The sequence below is a fragment of the Nannospalax galili genome, unplaced genomic scaffold, assembly GCF_000622305.1.
Source record: "Nannospalax galili isolate Female #2095 unplaced genomic scaffold, S.galili_v1.0 scaffold1199, whole genome shotgun sequence".
NCBI lineage: Eukaryota > Metazoa > Chordata > Mammalia > Rodentia > Spalacidae > Nannospalax > Nannospalax galili.
The window spans coordinates 527,987-553,989 of NW_008342713.1; the positions used below are offsets into that span (position 1 = coordinate 527,987).

The 26,003-nt window shown below is 39.3% G+C and overlaps 1 protein-coding gene and 1 long non-coding RNA gene across 5 annotated transcripts in view; both read left to right on the top strand.

Annotated features, from left to right (window-relative positions):
• Nucleotides 1–25,464, top strand: LOC103738677. Of its 4 annotated transcripts, none has more exons than XR_003850442.1 (4): nt 1–47; nt 21,187–21,308; nt 23,664–23,761; nt 25,383–25,464. It is a non-coding gene; the product is annotated as an uncharacterized LOC103738677 (long non-coding RNA). The 4 variants fall into 4 exon arrangements; XR_003850439.1 differs by having other exon boundaries at nt 21,187–21,304; XR_003850440.1 differs by having other exon boundaries at nt 4–47; nt 21,218–21,304.
• A 179-nt stretch (nt 25,465–25,643) lies between these two features.
• The window catches only part of Fam126b (family with sequence similarity 126 member B), a 70,354-nt gene continuing 69,994 nt past the window's right edge, over nt 25,644–26,003 (top strand). Inside the window, exon 1 of the mRNA XM_029566264.1 lies at nt 25,644–25,719. Within this exon, the coding sequence (XP_029422124.1) occupies nt 25,644–25,719 (76 nt within the window). The remainder of the gene's footprint in view (nt 25,720–26,003) is intronic.

The following is a 26,003-nucleotide window of genomic DNA, read 5'->3' on the forward strand; positions in this document are numbered from 1 at the left end:
CTGCGGGAGGCGGTGGCGGTAGGAAGCCAGAGGCAGCGGGGTGACAGGTAGGCGGCCGTGCTGTGTTTGGGGGATGCACGGTGTTGGGTGAAGAGGGTTTTTCTTCCCTGGCCTCGGAAACGGCAGGGGGGAGCTGATGAGGGTGTGGTGGGGAGGCGGCATCTGAACTGTTGGCGGCTCGGGAACCTTACAAGCCAGGTAGCAGCTCAGGAGGGTCGTGAGTAGGCGGCAGCCGCGGCTGGGAGCTGAGTCTAGTGGGGCGACTTGGGGACCTAGCCGGGGCCGGAGGGCTTCGGTTGCAGGCTGAGGCGGGAAGGAGGCGGGAGCCTGACACAGGTTAGTGAGGCTCAAGGCGTTCCCTGCGCGAAGCCTGAGGCAAGAGACACTGCAGACACCTGAGTGAAACCCTGGGGGTGAGGGTGGGGGGTGGGCTTCCGAGGGCCGTGTCCTGGGATAGGGAGGCAGTGCGGAGAAGAAAGCTATTTTCTGGTGGTCAGACTCTGTGAACTAATAGCTATACATTATGTAATCCTTGGCAGTTATTTTGCCCAAACACCTAGACCGACCCTCGTGAAAGAGGAGCTCTGGAAACCTATTGATGAGTCGGAACACTTTTTGTTGTCGTCGTTGTTGTTGGCTTGAGTGCTTTCGAACCCAGGCAGGCTCTGTAGGAGGACAGCATGAAGGAAAGAGTAGTCACGAAGAGCTTATCCCAAATATGGACTTGACTTGCGAGAGAAGATGTTAGCTTGAGATGAATGTAGTCAGATTCATGATATGTAGTTCGTCTGTTTCTTTTGCGGATTAAAATGGATGCATTTTTTTTTTAACCTTGGGAAAGTGGAGAGCCTTAAAAATCTATGGAAGGAGGTAAGTGCAGGTTGGAAAATAACTAGAAAATTGGTTGGTAGATACCCTCCCTGCCTCAGGAATGTGGATGTTAAGGATTGTGAAAATAAGATGGAGAGTTGAACGGGGGGGGGGGGGCGGGGGGGGGTTGGGGGGGGAGGGAGGAGAGAGAGAGAGAGAGAGAGAGAGAGAGAGAGAGAGAGAGAGGAGAGCTAAAATAATGCCTAGTTAGTGTAAAAAAATGGAGTGGTTGTGGGGGTCAACTTTTAAGGTTTGCTTTATAAGTCTGAGAAGCTAGTTGTGAGTTCTTAGGTTTAAAAATGTTTTTTGAATGTCTTGGACTTAGATAAAATGTATTTACAGATTAAAAACTGAATTACCTTTTTTGAAAATCTTAAATTCATTGTTTGCACAGTGAAATGTAGAGTTAAAACATTTCAGTTGGCATGCGTTGGGGAAATACACTTGATTTTACAACTCATTGGAAAAACCATCTTAAAAGACTGGAAATAATTTTTAAAAGAAACATTATACATTACTAAAACATAAGTTGGCTGAAATGCTACCTTTAACTTAGAAGATGGGAACAAATGTAGTATCAGTGTTTCACTTTCCCAGACTTATTTTTGAATTACATGTCAGCAAAACTTTCTAAGGTGTGATTTTTTTCTGTTATTGATCATTTATATTAGTGCATGTAAAAATCTTTTTTTTCCTCTCAAAATATCATGTGAGAAGAAATGGATCATTAGAGTTTGTTTGAAATGTTTAGAGCACTGAGATATTTGTCAGTGCTTTAATTGAAAGTTTAAAAATGATACTTGTGTTTCATTCTTTGTCTTTTATCTTTTTATCAGACTAATACTATCTTAGTCACAAAGGAAGCTTATATTTTATGTGGGTAAAAGTCTATAGTGCTTTACTTACCTGTGAACAAATCTTTGTCTTCAGGTAGGGTGGTGTGCAATGTGTGTGTATTTATGTGTGTGTTTCTCTTATGTAACCAGCTTACTCTAGCTGTCTTAAACTAATGGCTGATTTTAAATGGCCAGTAGGTGTCATTGTAGAATGTCATAAATTGAACATTGAGTAGAAAACTACCAATTTAAGAAACAGTAATCCAAATTAGCATGTAATAGTAACTGGATGATTATTTATAATCATAGAGGTTCTTGCTTCTGAAAGATTTCAACATTGAAACTGCTTATAAGGAATTTGAAACAGCTGTTTACTTCAGAATAGATCTTAAAAGTTTGTGTTTTTAATGTTGCTGTTGTTTTGTTTTGTTTTGTTTGAGATAGGGTCTCCCTGTAGCTCCAGCTGACTTGGAACTCCCTATGTAGACCAGGGTTGCCTCAGTCTCACAGAGATCCACCTGCCTCTGCCTCCAGAATGCTGGGATTAAAGGTGTCTGCCACCATGCCCAGCTGAAAGTTTTTCAATCTGACCCTTATGCTATCTTAATATGCAATGTGGATTTGATTGATTGTTGTTAGTACACAGCTTTGGCACCCTATAATAGTTTAGTGCATACTAGGATGATTTTCAGCCTGACTGAACTTTATCATAGAAAAAAACAGTACTACACAATTACACACTAAAATAAAATATGGGCAGAAGTCTTGAAGTTGCACTATCAGCTGCACAAAATAGTTGTTCTTTTGATTCCAGAATAATTGTGTTTTATTGATTGTTTCTTTTTCCTAACCCCAGAATTGCTTCCCTTTACAATTTTCTCCAGTTAGTAAACTGCTTTTCTCAAGATAGGAGCTGAACATTTTTCAGTGTCTAAAATGTAATAGTGGATTCTGCGGGGTGCTGGCACAGAATCCTACGAAGGTGGCCAGCACTTGTTAGTACAGTTATTTGCTGCAATAGCTTTCTGATGAGCTTATGTCACTTTGTAGCTTTTTTTTAACTTAAAAAATGTTTTATTTTTATTTTTATTTGTGAGTGTATTGCCTGCATGTATGTAAGTGCACCTGTATCGTGCAGTGCTGGCAGAGATCAGAAGACGGTGTCGAATCCCCTGGAACTGGAGTTACAGACAGTTGTTAGCCACCATGTGGGTACTGGAAATCAAACCTGGATCCTCTACAAGAGCAGCCAGAGCTCATAACCTCTGAGCCATCTTTCCAGCCCTGTAGTTCTGTTTCTTGTGTTTACTATTGATATAGTACTTTAAAAAAAGGAAAGATTGAGGTCTATGGAGATGGCTCAGCAGGTAAAGAGCCTACCATGTAAATGGTAGGCCTGGAGTTTGGACCCCCAGGACCCACATAAATGCCAAATGGGTGTTGGTAGCCAGACTGTGATCCCAACACTTGGGAAGCAGTGATAGGGAAGCTCCAGAGGAAGCTGGCTAACTAAATGAGTCAAATCTGAGATCTTTGGGTTCAAGTGAGAGATGTTACTAAAATACACACAGTGGAAACTGAATAAGGAAGACAGCTGGCATCAACTGCAAATGCTGGTCTCTATATGCATATTCACTTGCACACATTCACATATGTACACATACCCCACACACACCACACACAACAAAAACAAAAAACAAGAATTGAACCTAATTTAAGAATTCTCTGTGAAAGTAGTGATGATAGTCTAGTAGTTGTTTTTCTTTCTTTTTTAAGATACACAGACATATCTTTTATCTACAGTTCCTTTTAGAATCTTAGTGATGGGGGAATATGAAGTAGATAGATTCATTTTGGGGAAAAAAAATCCATTGATGATTTGGTTCACAGCTGGCCTTCACAGTAGAATCATTAAGTTTAACTTCTGTAACTGGGGTGTATGAACCAGTAACAGTTTCAGCTGAGAGAAAGGCATGCCAAATCTACCAGTATTTTATAGCACAATAAATTATTACCATTTAATGTTGTAGCTGGGATAACTTTTTTAGCCAGCAGTTGAAGTTGCCAGAAATAAAAATGGTGCTGAATGTTTTGGTTTGGATTAGCTTTTACTTGGCACTTAACTGCTATCCATAACTAAATCTGTTTTCTTTCACAAATTATTCCTGTGCTAATTAATTTGCACATATATCTTCTCATAACTTGTTTTCCTAATGTGTCAGAAAACTACCTTGTTCAAGAATTAAATTAAAATTGAGAGGTAAGAATTGGAAGTTTTCTTAATTAAAGATAGTTTTCAGTTGGGGCTGGAGAGATGCCTGTCTGGGTTCAGTTCCCATTGTCCATATGGTAGCCAACAACTATCAGTAAGTCCAATTCCAGGGGATCCCATGCCCTCCTCTGGCCTTCATGTACTTTACATGCGTGTGATATACTTACACACATGCAGGCAAAACACTCATACACATAAAAGTAAATTCAAAAATATTTTTAAAGCTTTTGGTGGTGCTTTGATATAATTATGTAGATTAATAATTGAACAAATATTCATTCAATAATATGTATAAAACTTGGAATTGCAAACCTTTTGACCTTGACATGGGTCAAGTTTAGAAACTCGTGGTTCATCTTCAGGAACTCTTGACTTTATGTTTGGAGATCTGACTGTGGTGAAGACAGATGAAATAAGTAAATGGGAAGGGGTAAAAACTCTATATATATGCCTGGCATGGTTGCATACACCTTTAATCCCAGCGCTCAGAAGGCAGAGGCAGGTGGATCTCTGTGAGTTCAAGACCATATCGAGTTCCAGGACAGTTGGGACTACAGGGAGACCCTGTCTCAAAAAGACCACACACAGAAAAACAAGACTCAATATATAATATGACCTGGTGTGACTCATTATTCACAGAATTGTAGTACTTTCTAGGTTTGAGATATAACTGCCAAAATAGTAGTCACAGAAAGTAGGAAAAGACACTGACATTCAGCGATAAAGCATGGATTACAGAACAGTTGTTTTAGCATAACAGTAGACTTCCAAAAAGTTACAGTAAATCTATCATATTTCTCTTTTTATAAACCCTTTAGTATTTGAGTGTATGCATGATGTATAGGTGTGAATACAGGCACACATGTGCTATGTGTGCCTGCAAAGGTTGGAGGACAATTTTTGGCAGTTGATTTTCTCCTCCTACTATGTAGGTTCCAGGAATTGAACTCAGGTTGTTAGGCTTGAGTGGCAGATCCATCTCACTGTTTTTTGGTTTTGCTTTTTGGTTTTGGTGGTGGCTTTCTTTCTCTCTTTTCCTCCCTCCCTCCCTCCCCACCCCCCCCTCTCTCTTTCCAGGCCTTACTGTGTAGCTCAGGATGGCTATGAACTCACTTCCTGCCTCTTCTTCCAGAATGCTGAGATTATAGGTGGCACCACCACACCTGGACTGTATTTTCTCTTTTATCATCTTTGTAATGTACTAAAGCTAGAATCCTACGCTATATAGACCAGGCTGCCCTTGATCTCACAGAGATCTGCCTTCGGAGTGCTGGGATGAAAGGTGTGTGTCACTACGCCTCAGCTGATGATGTTATCTTTTTAAATTGTTGTTTGGTTTTGGTTTTGGTTTGTGTTTTGTTTTGTTTGGCTTGGTTTTGAGACAGGGTCTAACTAACATACGCTAGATTTGAACTTGTGGTTTTCCTCCCACTTCAGCCTCCTGAATGATGGGATTACAGGTGGGCACCATGCCTGGCTCTAATGTTTCCTTTAAGATTTTTTTTTTTGATCTTTTTAAGAGAGTCCCACCTGTAATGGGACTGGCCTGGAACTCACTATGTAGACCAGGCTGGCCTTGAACCCGAAGAGATCTCCCTGCCTCTGCCTCCCAAGTGCTGGGATCAAAGGCAGGTACCACCCCATTTATCTAGGAAATCCTTGGTTCTTTAAAAAAATTTAAATTTTATTTATTGTTTGTTCTTGTGTCTGTGTGTACTGATGCATACCATGTACATACGTGGGAGGTCAGAGGACAACTTTTAGGAGTCAGTTCTCTCCTTCTACTGTTGGTTCTGGGGAATCAAACTTAGGTTCAGACTTGTATGCCAAGCACTTTTTAATCTGAGCTATCTCATCAGCCTAGAAATACTTGGTTCTGTTGGCTTTTTCTTCTATTTTATAATTTATTTATTTTATTTTAGTTTTGTTTTCAGATAGGGTCTCATGTAGCAGACCTTGAACTCACTATATAACTGAACTGAACTCCTGATCCTCTTGCCTCAGCCTCCCAAGTACTGGGATTACAGGCATGTGCCACCAAGCCCAAGTATTATCTTTTTTTAAAAAAAATTGTTATATTTGTGTATGTGTGGGTGCAGTGGAAGTCAGAGGACAACTTGTGGGAGTCCATTTTCTCTGATTATCATGTGGGTTCCGGGAATTGAACTCAGATCTTCAGGCTTAGCCACAAATGCCTTTACCTGCTGGACCATCTGGCCTGCCCTATTTATCTTTTTAATTGACACCTTGTATTTATGGGGTCCTAAATGATGTTTCAATGTATACTTACATACTACATGCATATATTTTGTAACCTTCAAATCAAGGTATGTTTTCCCAACTCCTCAAATAATTATCTTTGTGTGTGTGAATATGTGGTAAGAACATTCAGAATCATAGCTTCTTTGAATTCAGCCTCACTGTGGAACAGAACATAGTATCTCCCATATCACGTTTCTATTGAGTAACATTTTCCTGTCCTTCCCTTTTTTCCCCAGTCTCTGGCAGTCACTATTTTACTCTCTGTCTCTATGAGATCAATTTTTTAAGATTCTGTATATGGGTGAGATCATAGAATATATGTCTTTCTACAACTATCATTTAACTGTAATGTCCTACAGGTTCATCTATGCTGTCATTAATGACAGGATTTCATCCTTTTACATAACTCAGTGTTACTCCATTATGTGTGTACATGCCACATTTTCTTTATTCTTTCATTAGTTGGTAGACACTTAAGTTGATTTTATTTCTAGGCTATTGTGAGCAGTACTGCAATAAACATGGAGTGTGGCTGTCTCATTCTGATTTCCTTTCCTTTGGATATATACCCACTAATGGAATTGTTGGATTAATAAGTGTTTTTTTTATTAAAGACAATGAAACTGTATATTTTCATTTCATAATGTTGGATTATGTAATTTTTATGTAGGTCTGTGGAGTAAGCCACAGAGGGATAAGCTTATTTTTCATTTTCTTTGAGAATGAAAAGCGGTCCAGAGGATAGGATGTAGTTGGTGGTAGTGCATTAGTCTAGAATGTGAAAGGTCAAATCCTCAACAGTGTGAGAAAAAGAAAATCCTAAATGACATAATCACTAAAAGAATTTTTAAAAGGTTTTGTTGAGACATCAAACAAAAATTTAAAAAACAGCACTGAGAGATGATTCAGTGATTAAAAGAGCATATTGCTTTTACAGAGGACCTGAGTTCGGTTCCTAGCACCTACATCACATTGGCTTACAACCACTTTAACTCTAGCTCCATCGGATCTTGATGCCTGTGGCCTCCAGGTACACCTGTACCCACAAACAGACATACACATAATTAAAAAAATAAATCTTAGCTGGGCATGGTAGCCCACGCCCTTAATCCCAGCACTCAGGAAGCAGAGGCAGGCGGATCTCTGAGTTCAAGGCCAGCCAGGTCTACATAGTGAGTTCCAGGCCAGCTGGGGCTACAGGGAGACCCTGTCTCAAAAAAAAAAAAAAATTCACTTCTTTGTTTAAATTTTTAAAAATCAGGGGCTAGAGAGTTGGCTGAGCAGTTAAGAGCACTAACTGCTCTTGCAGAGGACCTGGGTTCAGTTCCTAGCACCTACATGACAGCTAACAATCATCTGTAACTCCAATTCCAGGAAATCTAACACCCTCTTCTGACCTCCATGGGCATTTCATGACATTGTGCACTTAACACTAACGTGCAAGCAATCCACTCATAAAATAAAAATAAAAATAAAAAATTTTTTAAAAACTTCTTAAAAATCAGAAATAAGTAGTATAGGACCAATACAGCTACTCTAAAAAGTTATCAGAGACCCAGGCTCCTTCTGTCTTATTCCTTTGCCCTTGAGTCTCAGGATCATCTGGTGGTTGCTGGGTGTCAATTCTAGGTAGAATTTAGGCAAAAGGGGCACACTGTAATCTTTTAAGAAACCTCATTATATCACAAGCTGCAGAGATGGCTCAGTGGTTAAGAACACTAGCTGCTCTTGCAGAGGACCCAGGTTCACTTCATAGCACCCACATGGTGGCTGACAGCCATCTGTAACTCCATTTCCAGTGGCTCTAACAGTTACCCTCTTCTGACCTCCATGGGCATTGCACTTATACACAAGCAGGCAAAACACTCACACACATAATATAAAAATAAATAAACACAATTTTTTGGTTGAGATACCTCTTTAGAAACCTTGTGCAGTTGGGCATAAAGAAAGAATATCCCTATGCAGTACTTCTTGCATTTCACTGACTGGAACTTAGTCATTTCATTATTCATAGTTGCAACTAAAGTGTAGAAATGGCTTTTAGTTGAGTGTATAGGCTAGCTCAGTGGGGCTCGGGGATGGGGAATCTGTGTTCTATGTTAACTCACAATCTTTTTATACTTAACTCCTTTTCTTCTCTACTTTGCTGTGGACTGCCCAACTATTGCTCTTAAGCCATTCATTCAATGTATGTGAGTTAAATGCTGTGTACTAGGTTCTCTTAAGAGCTAGAAATGAAAACACAAGAGAAATATGTTGTCTGCTCTAGAGAAGTTATAGTTTAGTAAGAGGATTTATAAACTTGCACACAAGTTTCTGGGAAGAAAAGGATTGAGTTTTGGGGCTGGAAAGATGGTTCAGCAGTTAATAACACTGGTTGTTCTTGTGGAAGACTCGGGTTCAAATCCCAGCACCCACGTGGCAGCTAACAACTGTCCGTAACTCCAGTTCCAGGGGATCCGACAGCCTCTTCTGTCCTCCGCGGGCATTGCACAACATGGGTGCACTTACCTACACGCAGGCAATACACGCATACACATAAAATAAAAATAATTTTAAAATTTTTTTAAAAGGATTGAATTTTAAGGACTCTAGGGACTAGAAACCACTACATTTCTGTCTACTCCATCAACTTGCATAGGTTTAAAAGGGAGAGGAGGTGACCTTTGGGTGGGGGCAGTATTAAATTGAAGAAATTAACTTTCTCATGTTCTAAGATGGAGGAAAGAGCTTGTACCCTAAACCCAATAGGTTCTGAAAGAGTCACTCTCTTGTATTTTGTATTCCATGAACATTTGTTCTCTGATTCAATGTCTTCATAGCCACTAATCTTGTCTAGATGTCTCTATTCTGAAGAAGGGAATACCCAGTGTAAGGACTAAGCAATCCCTGTTCTAAGAGGCTCAAGAGATGGTTTCAGCACATATACTCCAGCTTTACACCTGCTCATCAGGGTTCTTCAAAAGAACAGCCACCAATAAAGGTGTTAATATGTGGTTTACTATGAAATCTATTAGGAATTGGCTCACAAGACTAGGAGGCTGACTGATCCCAAGAACTCCCGAGATGAACTTGCAAGCTAGAGACGCGAGTTAATGATGTGTTCCTGTCAGCACCCAAATGCCTCAGAGCCAGAGATGATGTAGTTATTCTACTCCAAAGCTGACTGGCTTGAGACCCAAGAAGGGATATTTTAGTTTGGCCCTGAAGACAACAGAATGCTCATGTCCTAGATGGAAGGCAGTCAGGCAGGGGGAGGTTCATTTTTCTTCTAATTGGGCCAAACTGATGGTGTGAAGCCCACCAACCCCAAGGAAGGGAAATTTTGTTTTGCTTAGTCTATAGATTGTTCACTGTTATCCAAAAATAACCTCAGACACACCTAAAACACTGTTTAACTAAATATCTTGGTGGATGAAATTGGAAATATTTTTTATCCAGGGTGAGGTAGAAATACAGACCATTTGTGATGAATATGAATAATATTTTAATGTCTCTATTTTAGTAATAAGTTATTAATAAATTCTTCATTTGATAATGAAAATACCTATAATTTCTATTGGTCCAAGTAACAGGAGCCTTTATGTTCTTTTGTGTGTGTGTGTGTGTGTGTGTGTGTGTGTGTGTGTGTATGTGTACACATATATACATTCATAATCGAATGAAAATACAAGTTTTAGTTATAGATTGATAAAAAAGAATAGTATAATTTTGTTCTTATTGGAGTTTTATGAATTCTATTCATAGTCTTGTGCCCTAGTTTGACAGTTGTTGGGGAGGGAGGGAAAGGTTTTGTATTGATAGAGGGTTATATACCATGAAAAAGCTTTAGTAAGAGGAGGTAACTTTTGATCTGAGTGTTGAAAGAAGACTAAGATAGTTAGGTTAGCAGACAGTTGTTTTAGAAAATGCTTGGTGAAGTGTGACATCCTGGTTTATCATGAAATTGTTGATCAACATTGGTGAGAGTGCTGGATGTAGGGGTACATTCTTGTCATCCAGTACTCAAGAGGCTTAGACAGGAGGATCATAAGTTCAGTACAGCATGGGCTACCTAGCAAGACCCTGTCTTTAAAAAGCAATGATGCTGAGGATTGAAATCTGTATTCAATTGATAGTTCCATTCCTGCTGACAGAATTATTCATAAGCCTACTGAGCAATACTAATTAGAGACCATTTAGCCAAACAGATCCATATTTCTGGTCATCTCTCTTTTTAGGCTCAGTGAACGATTGTTAAAGCTTTCCTACTGGGAATATTTTCCTTTTCTCCTGTCCTGGTGGACTTCTTTGTTGGGGTAATGCTAGCCCATGTATAAACCAAACTTCTCCTTTAGTTTGACCATAGCGAATTCTGCAAGGCCCTAGAATAAGGGGGGGGGGCTTGACATTTAACAGAAGTTAAGTACCATGAGGATTTGAGCCATTTGTTCTTTGCTCTTACTTGTGCTTTTGTGGCTTGCTATAATCTCATTATATAATTGTAATCAGAGTTAGCTGGTTATGTGGTGGTTGTAGTCGTTTCAACCAATCTTCAAATAATGGTCTCTCTCTCTCTCTCTCTCTCTCTCTCTCTCTCTCTCTCTCTCAGAAAAGACTTATTTATTCCCTTGTAAAATCTGCTGTGGACCTCAGTGATTCCTGGCAGCTGTTCTCCACAGCATTGCATAAGGAGATAATAGGCTGGCTATTATATTCTGGCAATGACATGCCTATACAAAAATCATTTTTACTGTTTGCTTAAAACAAGTCATAAGGGTAAGGGGGTGGGACTGGGCGGGACAAAAAAAGAGAAACAAGTCATAGAGCCAACTGCTAACTAGAGGGTAGAGAAATGCAGGTCTCTTTGTACTTGGAAGAAGAGTAAAGTACTAATGTCTGAAATGCTGTCTCTTCCACTTAATGATGGAATGCTGCTAGCATATCAGCCTTATGGTGTGGTGGATAAGAGCTTTCTGTTTTTGAAGAAATGTTAGGTCACATGGTCACTTTGAAGGCCTATGATCAGTTTCTCCTTGGGTTCAAAAGCCAGGCAAGGAGCTGTTTCTCAAAAGGAGAATCATCATTTGCAGAAGGAGGCTAGTTCTTCCTCTTCTAAAGCAGTGGTTCTCAACAAGGGGCAGTTTTGCTCCCCAGGAGATATTTAACAGTGTTTGGAAATATTCAGTCAAATTCAGAGGAAGTGGGACTGGCATTTTGTTGATAGATACCAGGGAGGCCTCCTTTAAACATCCTTCCATGCATAGGACATCTCAGTGTCAGGGGTGATGGAAATGTCAGTAGTATCAAGGGTGAAAAGCCTTGCTTTATGTGGAGTTTTTTGCCATGTTGCTTCTTCTGTAAGGACCTACTGTTAGCTTTATCCAGCTACCTTATAGACGCTTTGAACTCCATTAAGTTTGCTGGATCTAAGACCAAATGATAGCATATGTTAAACTGCCACTTTGACCTGTTGCCTCTTCTTGCCTTAGGAGCTTTTTTAAACTGGCAGCCTTATGGTCATTCAGGAAATGGGACAGAGCAATATGCTAATGTGATTAATACCATTTCTAGAATTTAAGGAGGCCCATTAGATAACATCTGTGTTATTGTTCTAACAGAATGCCTGGCAAAAACAAATTAAAGAAGGAAGGATTTATTTTGGCTCACAGTTTGAGGGCAGAGTCCATCATTGTAGGCAAGTCATGGCAGCAGGAACATAAGACAGTTGGTCACATAGTATTCACAGTCAAGAAGCAGAGAGAGATGAATGCTGGTGGTCAGCTCATTTGCCCCTTTTATTCAGTTCAGGACCCCAACTCATAGGATGCTTCCCACATTCAGGGTGAGTCTTCTTTCTTTAGCTAAACCTTCTAGAAACAGCCCCCAACATACATGCAGAGGTGTGTTTCCATAGTGATTCTAAATCCAGAATTTAGAAACTTAATCACAATTAAGATTAACCTGAACAGCTTTTTTTTCAAGTGATGGTGGCTGACTGAGCTACAATAAAATATCCCTCATTTGAAGGGCATATTTTGGTATATCAAAGACATTATTAAGATGGAAGACTTCTAAATTTTCATGGAGTTCTTCTATCCTTGCTTACAAGGTGAAATAAGCATGATAGTCTCAGCATAATGAACATGTATGATAGTCTGTGGGTTTGTGAGATGTTCAAAGTTTGTCTAGTCTTGCTGGGTGTGGTAATGCATATCTGTAATTTAAGCACTTGAGGCTAGCCTGAGCTAGATAGCTTAAGACCCTGTCTCAGGGGAAAAAATTCTTGTAGTCTAACTTGACAGAGCTGTGACCTTACCATTTACTAGTTAGGTGACCTTGGGTAAATGATTTACCCTCTCAGTGCCTGTTTCTTCATTATAAAATTGGGATAATAACAGTACCTATGGAGATAGATGACTCAGGTTAAGAGGACTTACTGCTCTTCCAGAAGACCCAGGTTAGGTTCCCAGGACCCACATGATAGCTAACACCCATACTTAAATCCAGTTCCAGGGGATCCAATGGCCTCTGCAGGCACCAGGCACACATGTGGTATACTTATATACATGCAAGCAAACACTCATACACGTAAAATAAACATAAATACAATCTTTATTTAAAAATACCATAATACCTGTTAAAATAGGATTTCTGTAAATACTTGAATTATATAAAATGTTTAAAATAGTGCCAGTATAGCAAATACTATAAAGTATTAGCTAATAAAAATAAGCCCCATAGTAGTAAAATCTTTAAGACAAAGATGTAGGTTGAGTATATTTATAACCTTAGAATAGGAAAGAACTACATTTTTTAAAAAAACAGCAGCAACAATACTTTTAAAAAATAGACATGGGGGCTACTGAAGAGATGGCCCAGCAATTAAGGGCACTGGTTGCTCTTGCAGAGGATCTGGGTTTGATTCCCAGCACCCACATGGGGGCTAACAACCATCCATGACTCCAGTTCCAGGGAATCCGACTCCACTTTCTGACTTCCACAGGCACTACATTACATGGGTGCACTTGCATGCATGCAAATAATACACTCATACACATAAAATAATAAATAAAATATTTTAAAGGATTGACATAGGAATAACTAACACTAAAGACCCTTTGAAAAGGTCATATGGAAACTACTACTTTAGAAGTTTTTTAAAGATTTTTAAGCTACCTTATATGCACTTAATTATATTTAAAATTAGAAAACATACATCAAAACTTCTGATACTGTTTAAAAATTAATATTGGCTGTGCAAGGTGGCACACAAATTTAATTCTAGCAATCAGGAGGCAGAGTCAGGTGGATATGAATTCAAGGCCAGCCTGGTCTACATATTGAGTTCCTGGTCAGCCAGAGCTACATAAGAAGACCTGTCTCAAAAAAAGAAAAAAAAAGAATTAATAATGGTCATGATAAGAAAGAAATGTATTGGCACTTGAATGCCTTTTTCTTTTTCATCTCAATTTTTTTTAAACAATCTCATGATTTAGCCAAGACTGACTTCAGACTTGGTATCTTTCTCCCTCTGCCTCCTAAGTGCTGGGATTATAAGTCTGCACCACTGTAATTTGTCCCTTCTAATGTTTTCTGCTTTTTCTTTTTTCAGATTGCATATATATGATGCATAGAAGAATTAGGGTCAGGGTCTTGAGGAAAGCTTGTTTTGAATTGTGTCAGTTAACTATGTAAGGAAAGGAATTCTTTTAGAGGTTAAAATATCATCAAACCTAGACATTGACTTTCTCAATTCAGTTCTTTGAATACCAGCTTCCTCAAACTTTTGCTAATCATTTTCAAGGTTTATTCTAAAATGTAGTGTTATTTTCTTACAATTTGTTTTTATACTTCTGGGTCTATATTACCTAAACATGCTACATACCCACTGTGTTTATGTAGGTTATTTGAGTTGGATACTACATTCTTGATTCCTCGGAACCTGGGAATTTGTGTGAACATCTCATTCTCCATCTTTTCCCTTCTCTCTCCTCCCTGAAGAGGAGGCAGGTTCTCTTGTAGCTGAAGGTGACCTTGAACTCCTGATGCTCCTGCATGCTGGGATTACAACTTTTTTCTTCCATCCTTCCCTCCTTCCCTCCTTCCCTCCTTTCCCTCCTTCCCTCCTTTCCCTCCTTCCCTCCTTCCCTCCTTCCCTCCTTCCTTCCTTCCTTCCTTCCTTCCTTCCTTCCTTCCTTCCTTCCTTCCTTCCTCTCTTCAGTAGCTTTTTTGTGTGGTGGTGGGGGGGTTGTCTCCCTGTAACCCTACCTGGCCTGGAACTCACTATGTAGACCAGGCTGGACTCTGCACTCAAGGGCATACCTTCCTGTATGGATGGATAAGGCAATCTGGAAGGTCCTCTCCTCTCTTCTTAAAACCCGTGGGCTATTTAATTTAATTTAATTTAATTTAATTTAATTTAATTTTATGGTGTTTGCCTGAAGCACAAGTGCACCTGTGCATGTAATGCCTGCAGAGACCAGAAGAGGGCATTGGATCTCCTGGAACTGAAGTTACACTTGTTAGCTGCCCTGTGGATGCTGGGAACTGAACTTGGGCCCTCTGTAAGAGCAACCAGTGCTCTTAATTGCTAAGCAATCTCTCCAACCCTTCAACTTCTCTTTTTAACCTTTTTTCATTGGCCCAGTGGTTGGTCCATTTGTTTGCCACTGACTTAGGTAACTGTGATGTTAAACAAACAGAAAAACTGTCCCTGTTTGCAACAAATGCCAGTGCCAAGAGCCATTCCTAAACCTCAAGTCAGTGTTAAAGAAAGCTTTGTAGGCGGAATCTTCCGGGGGATTTCCAGACAGGTCAGATGATTGCATTTCCCTGGAAATGAAGCTCCAAAGGCACTTTAACCCCATTTTGTACCTATCAGTGACTGCCTCCTGTAGCTTTCACTGTGATTGTGGCTGTTGGTTTTCAAAGCTGTTGTGGAGCTGGGGAAGTGGAGTGAGAATAGGGCACAATACATTCCACAAAACTCTGTTCTTACTAAGATTCAGTCTTTCCTCCACCCGTCTGTGTGTGATGTGTATGATGTGTGTGTGTGTGATGTATATGCTGTGTAGGTGCATGTTTGTGTGTGTGATGTTAGGCCTCACCTTTCATCTTGTTTGAGCTGTTCAGTTTCTATTCCAGGCTAGCTGGCCCTTGAGCTTCCTGGGATTCTTCTGTCTCTGCCTCCCATCTCCTTATAGGAGCGCTGGGATTATAAACACTATTGTGCCTGCTCTGCAAATCTGAACCCCAAACTCCTGTCCTCAGGTTTGCATGGCAAGTGCTTTTCCTCTTTATTCACTGAACCATCGCCACAGATATTCTTGAATGTATACTTCCCAGTTTGCTTTAATTATGCTTTTCGTTAATTTCCAAAGCTCTTGAAAAACAGACTGAGAGTGTTCTTTTCTTTTCTTTTTTCTTTTTTTTTTTTTTTTAAATCTTTCTGAGACAGGGTCTCCCTGTAACCCCAGCTGGCCTGGAACTCACTCTGTAGACCAGACTGGCCTTGAACTCACAGAGCTCCATGCCTGTCTCTCTGCTTCCACCTCTGGAGTTCTGGGATTCAAAGCATGCGCCATCATGCCTGGGTTAGACTGGCACTGTTTCTAATATCTAATTGTTTTTATGGAGAATGAGTTTTCTAAAGTCATTACACTGCCATTTTCAGTGACATCAGCTGTGATACATTTATTGTCAGAGTCTGGTGGGTACCCACTGGGGATTTCCAGGTTCTTATGTCCCAGAACAAGGAATTGGACAGGGACATGCAGGTAGAAATAGAAGACAGTCTTAAGGCATAATACACTTCCAAAAAGGAAAAGCGAGCTAGAGCTAGAAGGATAGAAGAAGCTCATTGGCAAGAAGGCTTGTGGCTGTTATGTCCATTTTCCTAGTGCCAGCTTTTTCTTGTATTTGCATTTTTTCTCATTTTTTATCTACTACACGACAGTCTTAGGGAGGTTTCTAGTCTTCCTCTCTCTCCCAACTGATTTCTTTCATGTACTGACTTCACAGCCTTTGTAAGGTTTTTCTGGATCTCACTCTGCCCTATTTTCTTGCCTCAATGCTACTTAAATAACCAACCAATCTTCCTTCCTTCCTTCCTTCCTTCCTTCCTTCCTTCCTTCCTTCCCTCCTTCCCTCCTTCCCTCCCTCCTTCCTTCCTTCCCTCCTTCCTTCTTTCCTTCCTTCCTTCCTTCCTTCCTTCCTTCCTTCCTTCCTTCCTTCCTTCCTATGAGATAAATGCTTACTCTGTACAGACATTGTGAATATAGTGGTGAATAAATGATGCACCTTCCACATGTAGCTTGTGTTTATATTTTAGTTGCTTGTGTCTATATTCCAGGGCAAAATAGGCAGTGAACAGGTTTGTTTGTTTTTTGCAGTGCTGGAGATTGAACAGAGTCTTGTACATGTGTGCTAGGCAAGTGCTACAGCCCCAGCCTGCTTGGTAGTAAACAAGTAATGGTAAATGTCATTGAAAACACCAAATACAATTTTGGAACCAAAAGTGGCTGAGAACAGGTAGTGGTATCTATGAGGAAACCTTTTTTCCTAGTACTGTTTGAGGAGCAAAGACTTGAATGAACTAGCAAAACAATGTTGAACAGCTGGCAGTAGAAGTGGCAACACAAAACAAGAATGAGATTCACATCCTGAAGAGAGCCAGAAAGTGTGGCTGAAGCAGGAATGTAGCCAAGGGGGGAAAAGACAATTGGCACCACTAAAATTACATAATTGAAAAGCATTGACATTTAAGGCCTAATTTGAATAGTCATGATTTTTGTTAGTCATTATTTTCATTACTCTTTTCTGTAGGAGACTAACCTTTCCCCTTGCATCAACATGGAGAGAAGGGATGTTGAGCTTATTTATAATGATGGATCAATTGAGCTTAATTTTGAACTAAGTACTGTTTACTAGTTCCTGGCATTCAGTGTCTCTCAGAATGTCATGGTAATTAGATGTTTTGAAAATTATCAAATAATAAGTAGTTTTTAATTGCCTTTATAGTAGGTTCACGAATGGTTTTTTAATCTTTACCTGTTTTCATTTTTTCCCCTAATGCTGGGGATTGAACCTAATACATCAGACATGCTAGAAAAATACTCTACCACTGGACAAAGCCCCCCCCCAACCAAATAATTCCTCTCTTAAAAAACAACTTGTTCATTACCATTGAAATCTACCTGATGACTTTATATCCATGCTCAGATGCCAAGGAGCTCAGAAAGTAACTGACTGTGACTAGTAATAATCAGATATATAGAGATTAGAAACGCATGTACATCTTAGTGTCAATTGTATTAAAAGTGAATTTTTCTTTATGAAACTGTGTATTTTAATAATGAAATGGAGAGCTTTTTTCAAGTTTAAAACCTCATTTAATTTTATGTCTTATAGGGTTTATACTGAGTACAATATTGTATAACTGTATTAATTCAACTGTAAACCTAAAAATATACAGCCAATTTTGAAAGAGATGCATCTTAGCTCTGGAAATTGTTATTGAATATGTCAATGATGATGTAATGAAATGCTTCTTCTAATTATATGGTTATTAAATAAATAAATTAAAAAATTTTCAAACTAAAAAAAAAAAGAACTTATGGGGCTAATGAGATGACTCTGTGCTTAAGAGTGCAAATTGCTCTTCCAGAGGACCTGAGTGTCAGGCAGCTCACAACCACCTGTAACTCCACCTCTAGGCAATCTGATGCTGAGAACACCCACATTCGTGTGCACATACACATACACACACACACACACACACATGCATGCAACCAAAAATAAAATCTTTAAAAAATATATTTTATTATTTTTATTTTATGTTTATGAGTGTATTGCCTGCATGTATATGAGTTCACCCATGTCGTGCAATACCGCGGAGGTCAGTAGAGGGCTTCGGAGTCCCCTGGAACTGGAGTTAAGGACTGTTTGTAGCTGCCATGTGGGTGCTGGGAATTGAACCCGGGTCCTCTGAATCTTTTTTTTTTTAAATAAAGCCAACTTACCTGGGCCAGCAAGATGGCTCAGTGGGTAAAGGTGCCTGCCACCAAGATTGACAACCTGAGTTTGATTCCCCAGGACCCACATGTTGGAAGGAGAGATCCAACTCCCTTGAGTTGTCCTCTCACTGCCATATATGTACTATGTCATGTGCCCTTCCCCTGCAATAAATAAATATAGTAAATATTTTGGAACCTGTAGAAGGTATAGCCTTGCTGGAGGAAGTATATCATTTGGACAGACTTGGAGGGTTGTAGGCTCACCCCTACTTCTGTTCACTCTCTTTGCTTCCTGTGTGCAGCCAAAAACCAGCCAGCTTTCTACTTCTACCTGCTGCCATGCCTTCCTTGACATTATAACCCTCTGGAACTGTAAGCCAAAATACACTCTTCTTCCCCCCCCCTTTTTTGGGGGGGATAGGGGTCTTTTTGAAACAGGGTCTTTCTGTAGCCCCAGCTGGTCTAGAACTTTCTATGTAGACCAGGCTGGCTTTAAATTCACACAGATCCACCTACCTCTGCCTCCAAAGCACTGTAATTAAAGGTGTGTGCCACCACGCCCAGTATAAACTTTTATTTAGAAAAAAAAAAAAAACTCACACTGTGAGAGAAATATGATTGACTGAATTTAGATCACAGACTTAAAAGCAGTCAGCAAATGAAATGTGACAATATTTTTCAATTAAGTGATAAAACTGTATTAAAATTTAAATTACTGTTTACTTTGGAGTTTGAATTAAGCATCTATTCTACCTCTCCATAATGAAGATTATTCAAAGGTGCTTTTCATTGTTTTTCTGCACTTAGAACATAGTCACAAGTTTCCTAATAGAACTTGAACTATAAAAGAATTATGATAAATCTTTTTAAAGTCATTATATAATACCATGTTGATTACAAATAATTTTAATATCTAACAGACAACCATGTGAGTTTTGGGCCAGGTAGGGTTGCAGCCCTTCTTAGACGATGTCTAGCAACTGTAACATAGGCTTCATCTTCACAGCTTCATGAAATGACTTCTCCGAGCCTCATTGTATGGACTCCATCCTTGCTATATGTTGCCTGGCTTCAGCAACTCTCTGAAAATGTGCATAAAGAATCCATAATACCCTCACTCTTTCATCTCTCATGCCTCCAAAACCAGTACCATGTAGATGGCACTGTGAAGTTCAGCTGCCAGCTTGGGATGGACTCTGGTTCTTTGTATCACATTTGCAGCAGCTTTTATATGTTGTTGTTTTCTAGGAGTAGGAAGCTCCTTAGACCTTTTCCTTTCACAGTTGGAGCTTTAGCTGAGTGGGGTCCAACCCTGGGGCAGCCTTTCCATTATTTCAGTGAAGAGCACGAGGCTTTGCACTAATCTCTTTATCAATTATAGGCTCTATTCTAGCAATTTATCAATTATAATACTTTTCCAGCTTTCTAGTTCTCTTTTCCTCTCCAAACTGTGCATTTTGTATTTCTTTCTGACTCACTTCCTCTTTTTCATTATAGACCTGCCTAAGAGTTGTCAATAATAGGCATACCACAAACTCAGTGTTATGTTGCTGAAATTTCCTACACCAAAGAAATTAGTCCATCACTTTTTAATTTGACCTCAGGTAGGTTCTTAGGACATGGGCAAAAAGCAGCCAGGTTCTTTGTGAAAATAATCACACAAATGGCCTCTAGTTGCCAATAAAGTCCTTGCTTCCCTCTGAGACCTCATGAACCGGGTCTCCAGTGGCCACATTACACTCAGCACTGCTGTCTTCCATATTCCTACTAGAACAGCCTGCCAAGTTCTGTTTACAGCTGCTTTTGTAATCTAAAGTTCCAAAGTCTTCCACATCCTTTCAATAAACAACATGGTCAGGATCTTCACAGCAATAATCCTACTCTTCTCATATCAGCCTCTGTATTCATTACCTTTCTGCTGCTGTGATAAAATTCCATGACCAAAAATGACTTATAGAAGAGCTTATTTTGACTTATGGTTCTGGGGCATTGCAGTTCATTATGGTAGAGATGGCATGGCAGCAGGTGGCTGGAGAAAGCAGCTGGCTGGTGGTATTTCGCTCTCACACAGGAAGCAGAGAATAGTTAAGTTCTTAAAGCATATAATGAAGATTTCTCTATTAGTTTCATTTTACCTATTAGAAATAAAATCTGAGATCCAAGGAACCCACTGATACTGCACAAAGAATTCACAAAAGTAATTTGGCAAGGCGGCTTTTGCTTTTGCAAAAGGGTGCTGTTATGTCATCACAGAGAGAACATAATGAGTTTGATAGGTTTTGATCCCTGACATGAGAATACTGAGTCTTTCTCCTGTTGCCTGGGGTCTGACCTCACAGTCTTTCCCAGTAGGCTAGTTTAAAAGAATCAATGCAGGGAGCTGGAGAGATGGCTCAGCAGTTAAGAGCCCTGACTGCTCTTGCAGAAGGCCTGGATTCGATTCTCAGCACCCACATGTTGGCTAAGAACTGTCTGTAATTCCAGTTCCAGGGGAAATCCAATGCCTTCTTTTGACCTCCATGGGCATTGCCTGACATGGGTACACTTACATACACGCAGACAATACAGTCGAACACATAAAATAAAAATATTTTTTTTGAGATAGGGTCTCTCTGTAGCCCCAGCTGTCTTAGAACTCACTATGTAGACCAGGCTGAATAATAAAATATTTTTAATAAAAGAATCAGTGAAAAGGGTTGGCAAAAGAGGGGTAAAGGCTCTGCTACCCTAAGCCATCAAGTTCCAGAATACATTAAGGCCTTTTTTGTGTTAGATTAGAATTCTTTGTCATAAACGAAAACTTACAGGATTTGAAAGAAAAAGCTAATATTTAATGTTTCTTATATCCCTATGCCTTACAATTTAAGGTATAGGTATATGACTTGTGACTTCTAGAAAATCAAGATAGTTAAATAGCCTAATAAATTGATATGGATGTTCCATTTAGGGCTGAGAACTCAACAGACACTTATTCTCAGACCTTTACCAGGTGTGAATTTCTGCACTGACTGCTGACCACTGAAGAAAGAAGCTTCTCTGGCCAAGGTTGAGGAGAGCACTAATACGTAGGTATAAGCATAAATATTTAGAAGGCAGTTGCCAACATTGTTGGCAAAACTATTGTTTAGCAAAAATAGCAGTACTAGATTCCTACACTAGGGTCTGTAACCTCCCAAGCCATGGGGTTTTGACTAAATTTCTAGTAATAGCTCTGAATTCCTCCATGTGGAGCAGGCCTCAAATCCAATCCAAAAGCAGTTTGTTACCCCCATAACTTTCATGGCACTGTTGCACCAGTTCTACTTTTTTTTTTTTCAATGATATCTCTCATTTATTTTGGAGTGCACAAATTCAGCTAGACTGGATGTCCTGAAAGCCCTAGAGATCTGCCTGTGTCCATCCCCACCCACTGCTGGGGTTACAGATATACATGCTTCATGTGGATTTGGGGATACAAACTCAGGTCTTCATGCTTATATGGCAAGCACTTTACCCACTGAGCCATATTCCCAACCCCAATCTGTTTTTCAATGACAGTTTCCATTGTGGTCAGTGCTTCTTGTGATTGTGCATATCTATAATCTCAGCGCTCAGGAGGTGGAGGTAGGAAGAGGAGAAGTTTAAGGCCAGGTTGGCTACTTAGTAAGACCCTGTCTCAAAAAAAAAAAAAACAGAAAAGAAGGGAAGGGGATGAAGAGTTAGGTTTGGTTATTTACACATTTGTTTTGCTATAGTTGTTTTTTCCACATTTAGATCTGTATTCCACTGGGAATTTACTAATTTTTTAGTAAATTTTTATGTTACTTTTTATTTTATGTGTATGACTGTTGTCTGCATTTGTATAAGTGCATTTATGTTGTGCAGTACTTGCAGAGGTCAGAAGAGGGCATTGGATTCCTCTGGAACTGGAGTTTTGGATGGTTGTTAGCTGCCATGTGGGTGCTGGAAGGCGAACCTTGATCCTCTGCAAGAGCAACCAGTGCTTTTAATCACTGAGCCCCAATAAATTTTTAGTGAATTTTTGTGTATTTCATACAGACCATCTTAATCATCTTTATACACCATTCCCCACTGACACCCTCCCATAGCTCCCCACCCCACTTGAACTCAAACATTCTGTCGTTTGTGTTAAGGCCTATCATGCCATGTTAATGTCCCCAAACATCCATCAGTGCAAGTTCATCTGCTGGAGACTAGGCTGCCTATATAGAGTCCCTCTAGCAATTCTTCACCCAGCAGTAATCAGCTGCTCAATAATTCTTTGGCTAAGATTGGGACCTGTTGCCCATTACCAGAGTTCTGTTCTGGGGCTCTGTCTGCTCAGGTTTGCATAGGTGTTGTGTATGCTGACACCATTGCTGTAGGTTCATATGAGCAAAGTCCCAGAAGTCTGTAGGACTCTTACTTCCATATAGTCATGCACCTCCTCCCTGGCTCTTAGAATCTTTCTACCCCCTCTTCTGCAGTGGTCCCTGAGTCTCGGGTGGATGGATTTTAATATAGGAGTCTTGTCCAAGGACCCACATTCTGCAGACTCTACTCTCCATGCTCTGGCCATTTGTGACCTTTGTGTTTGTGGCCCTCTGTTGCATGAGGAAGCCTCATTGATGAGAACTGAAAGATGCATTAGTGTCCTTTTTACGTCTTGTTCTGTTATCCATGAGCCTTAGGTGTAGAGGTTGCATTGTAGATGTGCCACTTAGGCTTGGGCAATTCACAGACAATGTCTGTGTGAGACCAGTTTTGGAACTCTGTAATAGTCTTTGTCTGTTGGGAATTTACTGTTTATAAAGCATCACTATATTTCAAAATTAGACTCAGAGTTTTTTTCTGGAAAGAACTTAATTTTATTGATTATTAAAGTGCATTTCCAGGTAATTTTAAGTAGCCTACCCAACATCTTAAAGATAATTAATGGGATATTTTGAAACTAAAATAAAGATTTTGTGTTTCTGAAATAATTTTTTTCTTGGCTATGATAAAGGTATACAACTATGTTAGTTATTATAGAATGTTTTAAATTAAACCAGCTACAGTGACTAAATGTGCATGCTGTGCAAGCATCAAGGACTGAGTTTAGATCCCTAACACCCATGTAAAAAGCCAGGTGTGGCTTTCTGCACTTGTAAACCCCAGTGCTGAGGTGGGGATGATATGGAGACAGGAGGATCATTGGGGCTTGCTGGATGCAAAAAAATGGGAGCTTCATAGTCAGTACTGTCTCACAGGAAAAAGGCAGAGAACAGCAGAGGAGGATACTGTGTGTCCTCCACACTGCATGGACCAGTGCATGCACACACATAAATACATACTGTAGACACAAAAGAAATAGAAGATGAACTATTTTATGTGTGTCATGTCATTTAAACATTCTTTTTGTGTGATGTTCTTAAAAATAATGTTTGAATTTTTTATTTTTTATAGAGTTGGAAAATATTTAACTCTCAACAAATGAATTCCATACTTGAATTCTGCAGCATTCCTGTGCCACCTCCTCCTTTAGAAAACCTATCTTAAAACAGGTAAAATTATGTCCTTAACTCTTTAAAAGAGAAGAATAAATTTCCCATATGGTTAAATGTATTAAGAATTTTTGATAATCTTTAGTGAGTAGCATTAATTTATTATTCAGTTTTACCTGGAATTATCAGATGTTAACTTTTGACTATTGAGTTTAATTTTTTAATTGTTTAGTAATTGTGCTTTAAAATTTTGTTACTTACTGGGCATGGTGGTGCATGTCTTTAATCCCAGCACTTGGGAGGCAGAGGCAGGCAGATCTCTGTGAGATGGAAGCCAGCTTGGGATAGTCTATGTAGGGAGTTCCAGGTCAGCTGACAAACATATAGTGAGACCTTCTCTTTGAAAATCAACCAACCAAACAAATAACTCACAAGATATTATTTGGAGTTGATTTATAAATTTAATTCCCCTAAGGTTGGATGGGGAGAGGGGAAGTCACTTTGTAACCAGGCTCGCCTCAAATTTGTGGTGATCCTCCTACCTTAGCCTGCTAAGTATTTATTTTTTACTTTATTGTTGTTATTGTTGTCATTTTTAGTGGGTTTTGTTTGGTTTTTGAAATAGGGCCTCATGTAGCCCAAGCAAGCCTCAAACTTACTGGACCTAGGATGACCGTGAATACCTGTTCCTCCTACCTATAACGTCCTGGTGCTGAGATTATAGGCATGGGTCACTAGTTTATGTGGTGCTGAGAATCAAAACCTTTTGAAGTAGGAATTCATAGTTTTACTCAGTTTTCAAAGCACTCTGTGAATGTGCATTCCACCTAACCCTACCCACAGAACTAAATAAGTAAATGATAATGAAATGTAAGAGTCTTGTTTTGTACTTTGTATCAGGATTAATTATATCTATAGCTTTAGTTCATCAATACTTTCTATTGTTCATTATGAGACATTTCAAAATTGCAATCAATTAGAGTAGTGTAGTGAACTTTGGGTACTGATTGCTAAGCTTCAATAACTAAAAACCTAAGGCCAGCCATATTTCATTTATATCTAATGCAAGGGGCTGAAGAGACAACTCAGTTAAGTTGGCCTCAAATTTACAATATTCCTGCCTCAGTTCTCCCCCTTCTTCCCCTCCCACTGCTGAGGTCATAGGCTTGCATCACCATACCCAGCTTCGGGACACTTTGTACTTTGAAGTGGGAAAGGTATGAAGGCAGGAAGACAAACAGGTTTCAGATATGTCATTAAAAATAGAATTGTGAAATTCATTAGGAGTTAGAGAGATGGCTCAGAGGTTCAGAACACTAGCTGCTCTTGCAAAGGACAGGGGTTTGGTTCCCAGCACCCACATAGTGGCTAATGCTGTCAGTGACCCCAGTTCCAGCAGATCCGACACCCTCTTCTGACCTTCAAGGGTATTGCACACAGGTTGTGTGCCTGCATACATGCACACAGAACACTCATACACATAAAATAAATTTTTTTAAAATCTTAATGGAATTTATTTCTGAAAAAGCTTTGTTTTAATTGCACTCCAAACTGAGGGTAAGCCTTTCTCTAAAATACAGACTAGATGACTTTCTCCTTTAGTGAAAGATATACCATATACCTTTGGTAGTTTCCGTAAGTAATGCAGTCTTCAGGTTCATTTTTTACAATTATATTTTAGAGATAAAAGAAGAATAGAAGGTAAAGAAAGATGCTGGGATCAGATCGTGGTGTTGTGGAAGAATGGTTGTCGGAATTCAAGGTAAATGGGACTGGGCATAAGAATGTAATTCTATGTGTCAGTAACTTAAACAGTGTTTATATGTTCTATGAAGAAGCATAAATATGCTTTCAACTAGAAGTGGCAAAATGTGGAGGAATGCTTAATTCTGATTCTTTCAGGTGGAGCCTTAAGAATAAGGGCCAAAAGGATTATGTAGACATGAAAGTAATTGTTAGGATTAACATATATTCAGTAAATGACAGGAGCCTCCAAGCCTTAACAAGTCATAAAAATAGTATTTATCCTATGCTTTTATTTCCTAAAATTAAAAGTCAAATCGTTTTTATTGAAAACTATATAATTTATGAATACTTAATGGAATAAATGTTTTGTAAAAGCATAAATACAAGAATTAAAATAGACAGCTTTTTTTTTTAGGTTAGATCATTTTAAGCTGACCCATTTTCATCAAATCTGATCATTTTTCATGGATGAATAGTTAGGAAATTTGTATAACATCCCAACTTCATTCGTTGTGTTAGCTCTCATGGTTATTTCTTATATTAATTATGTTTGATT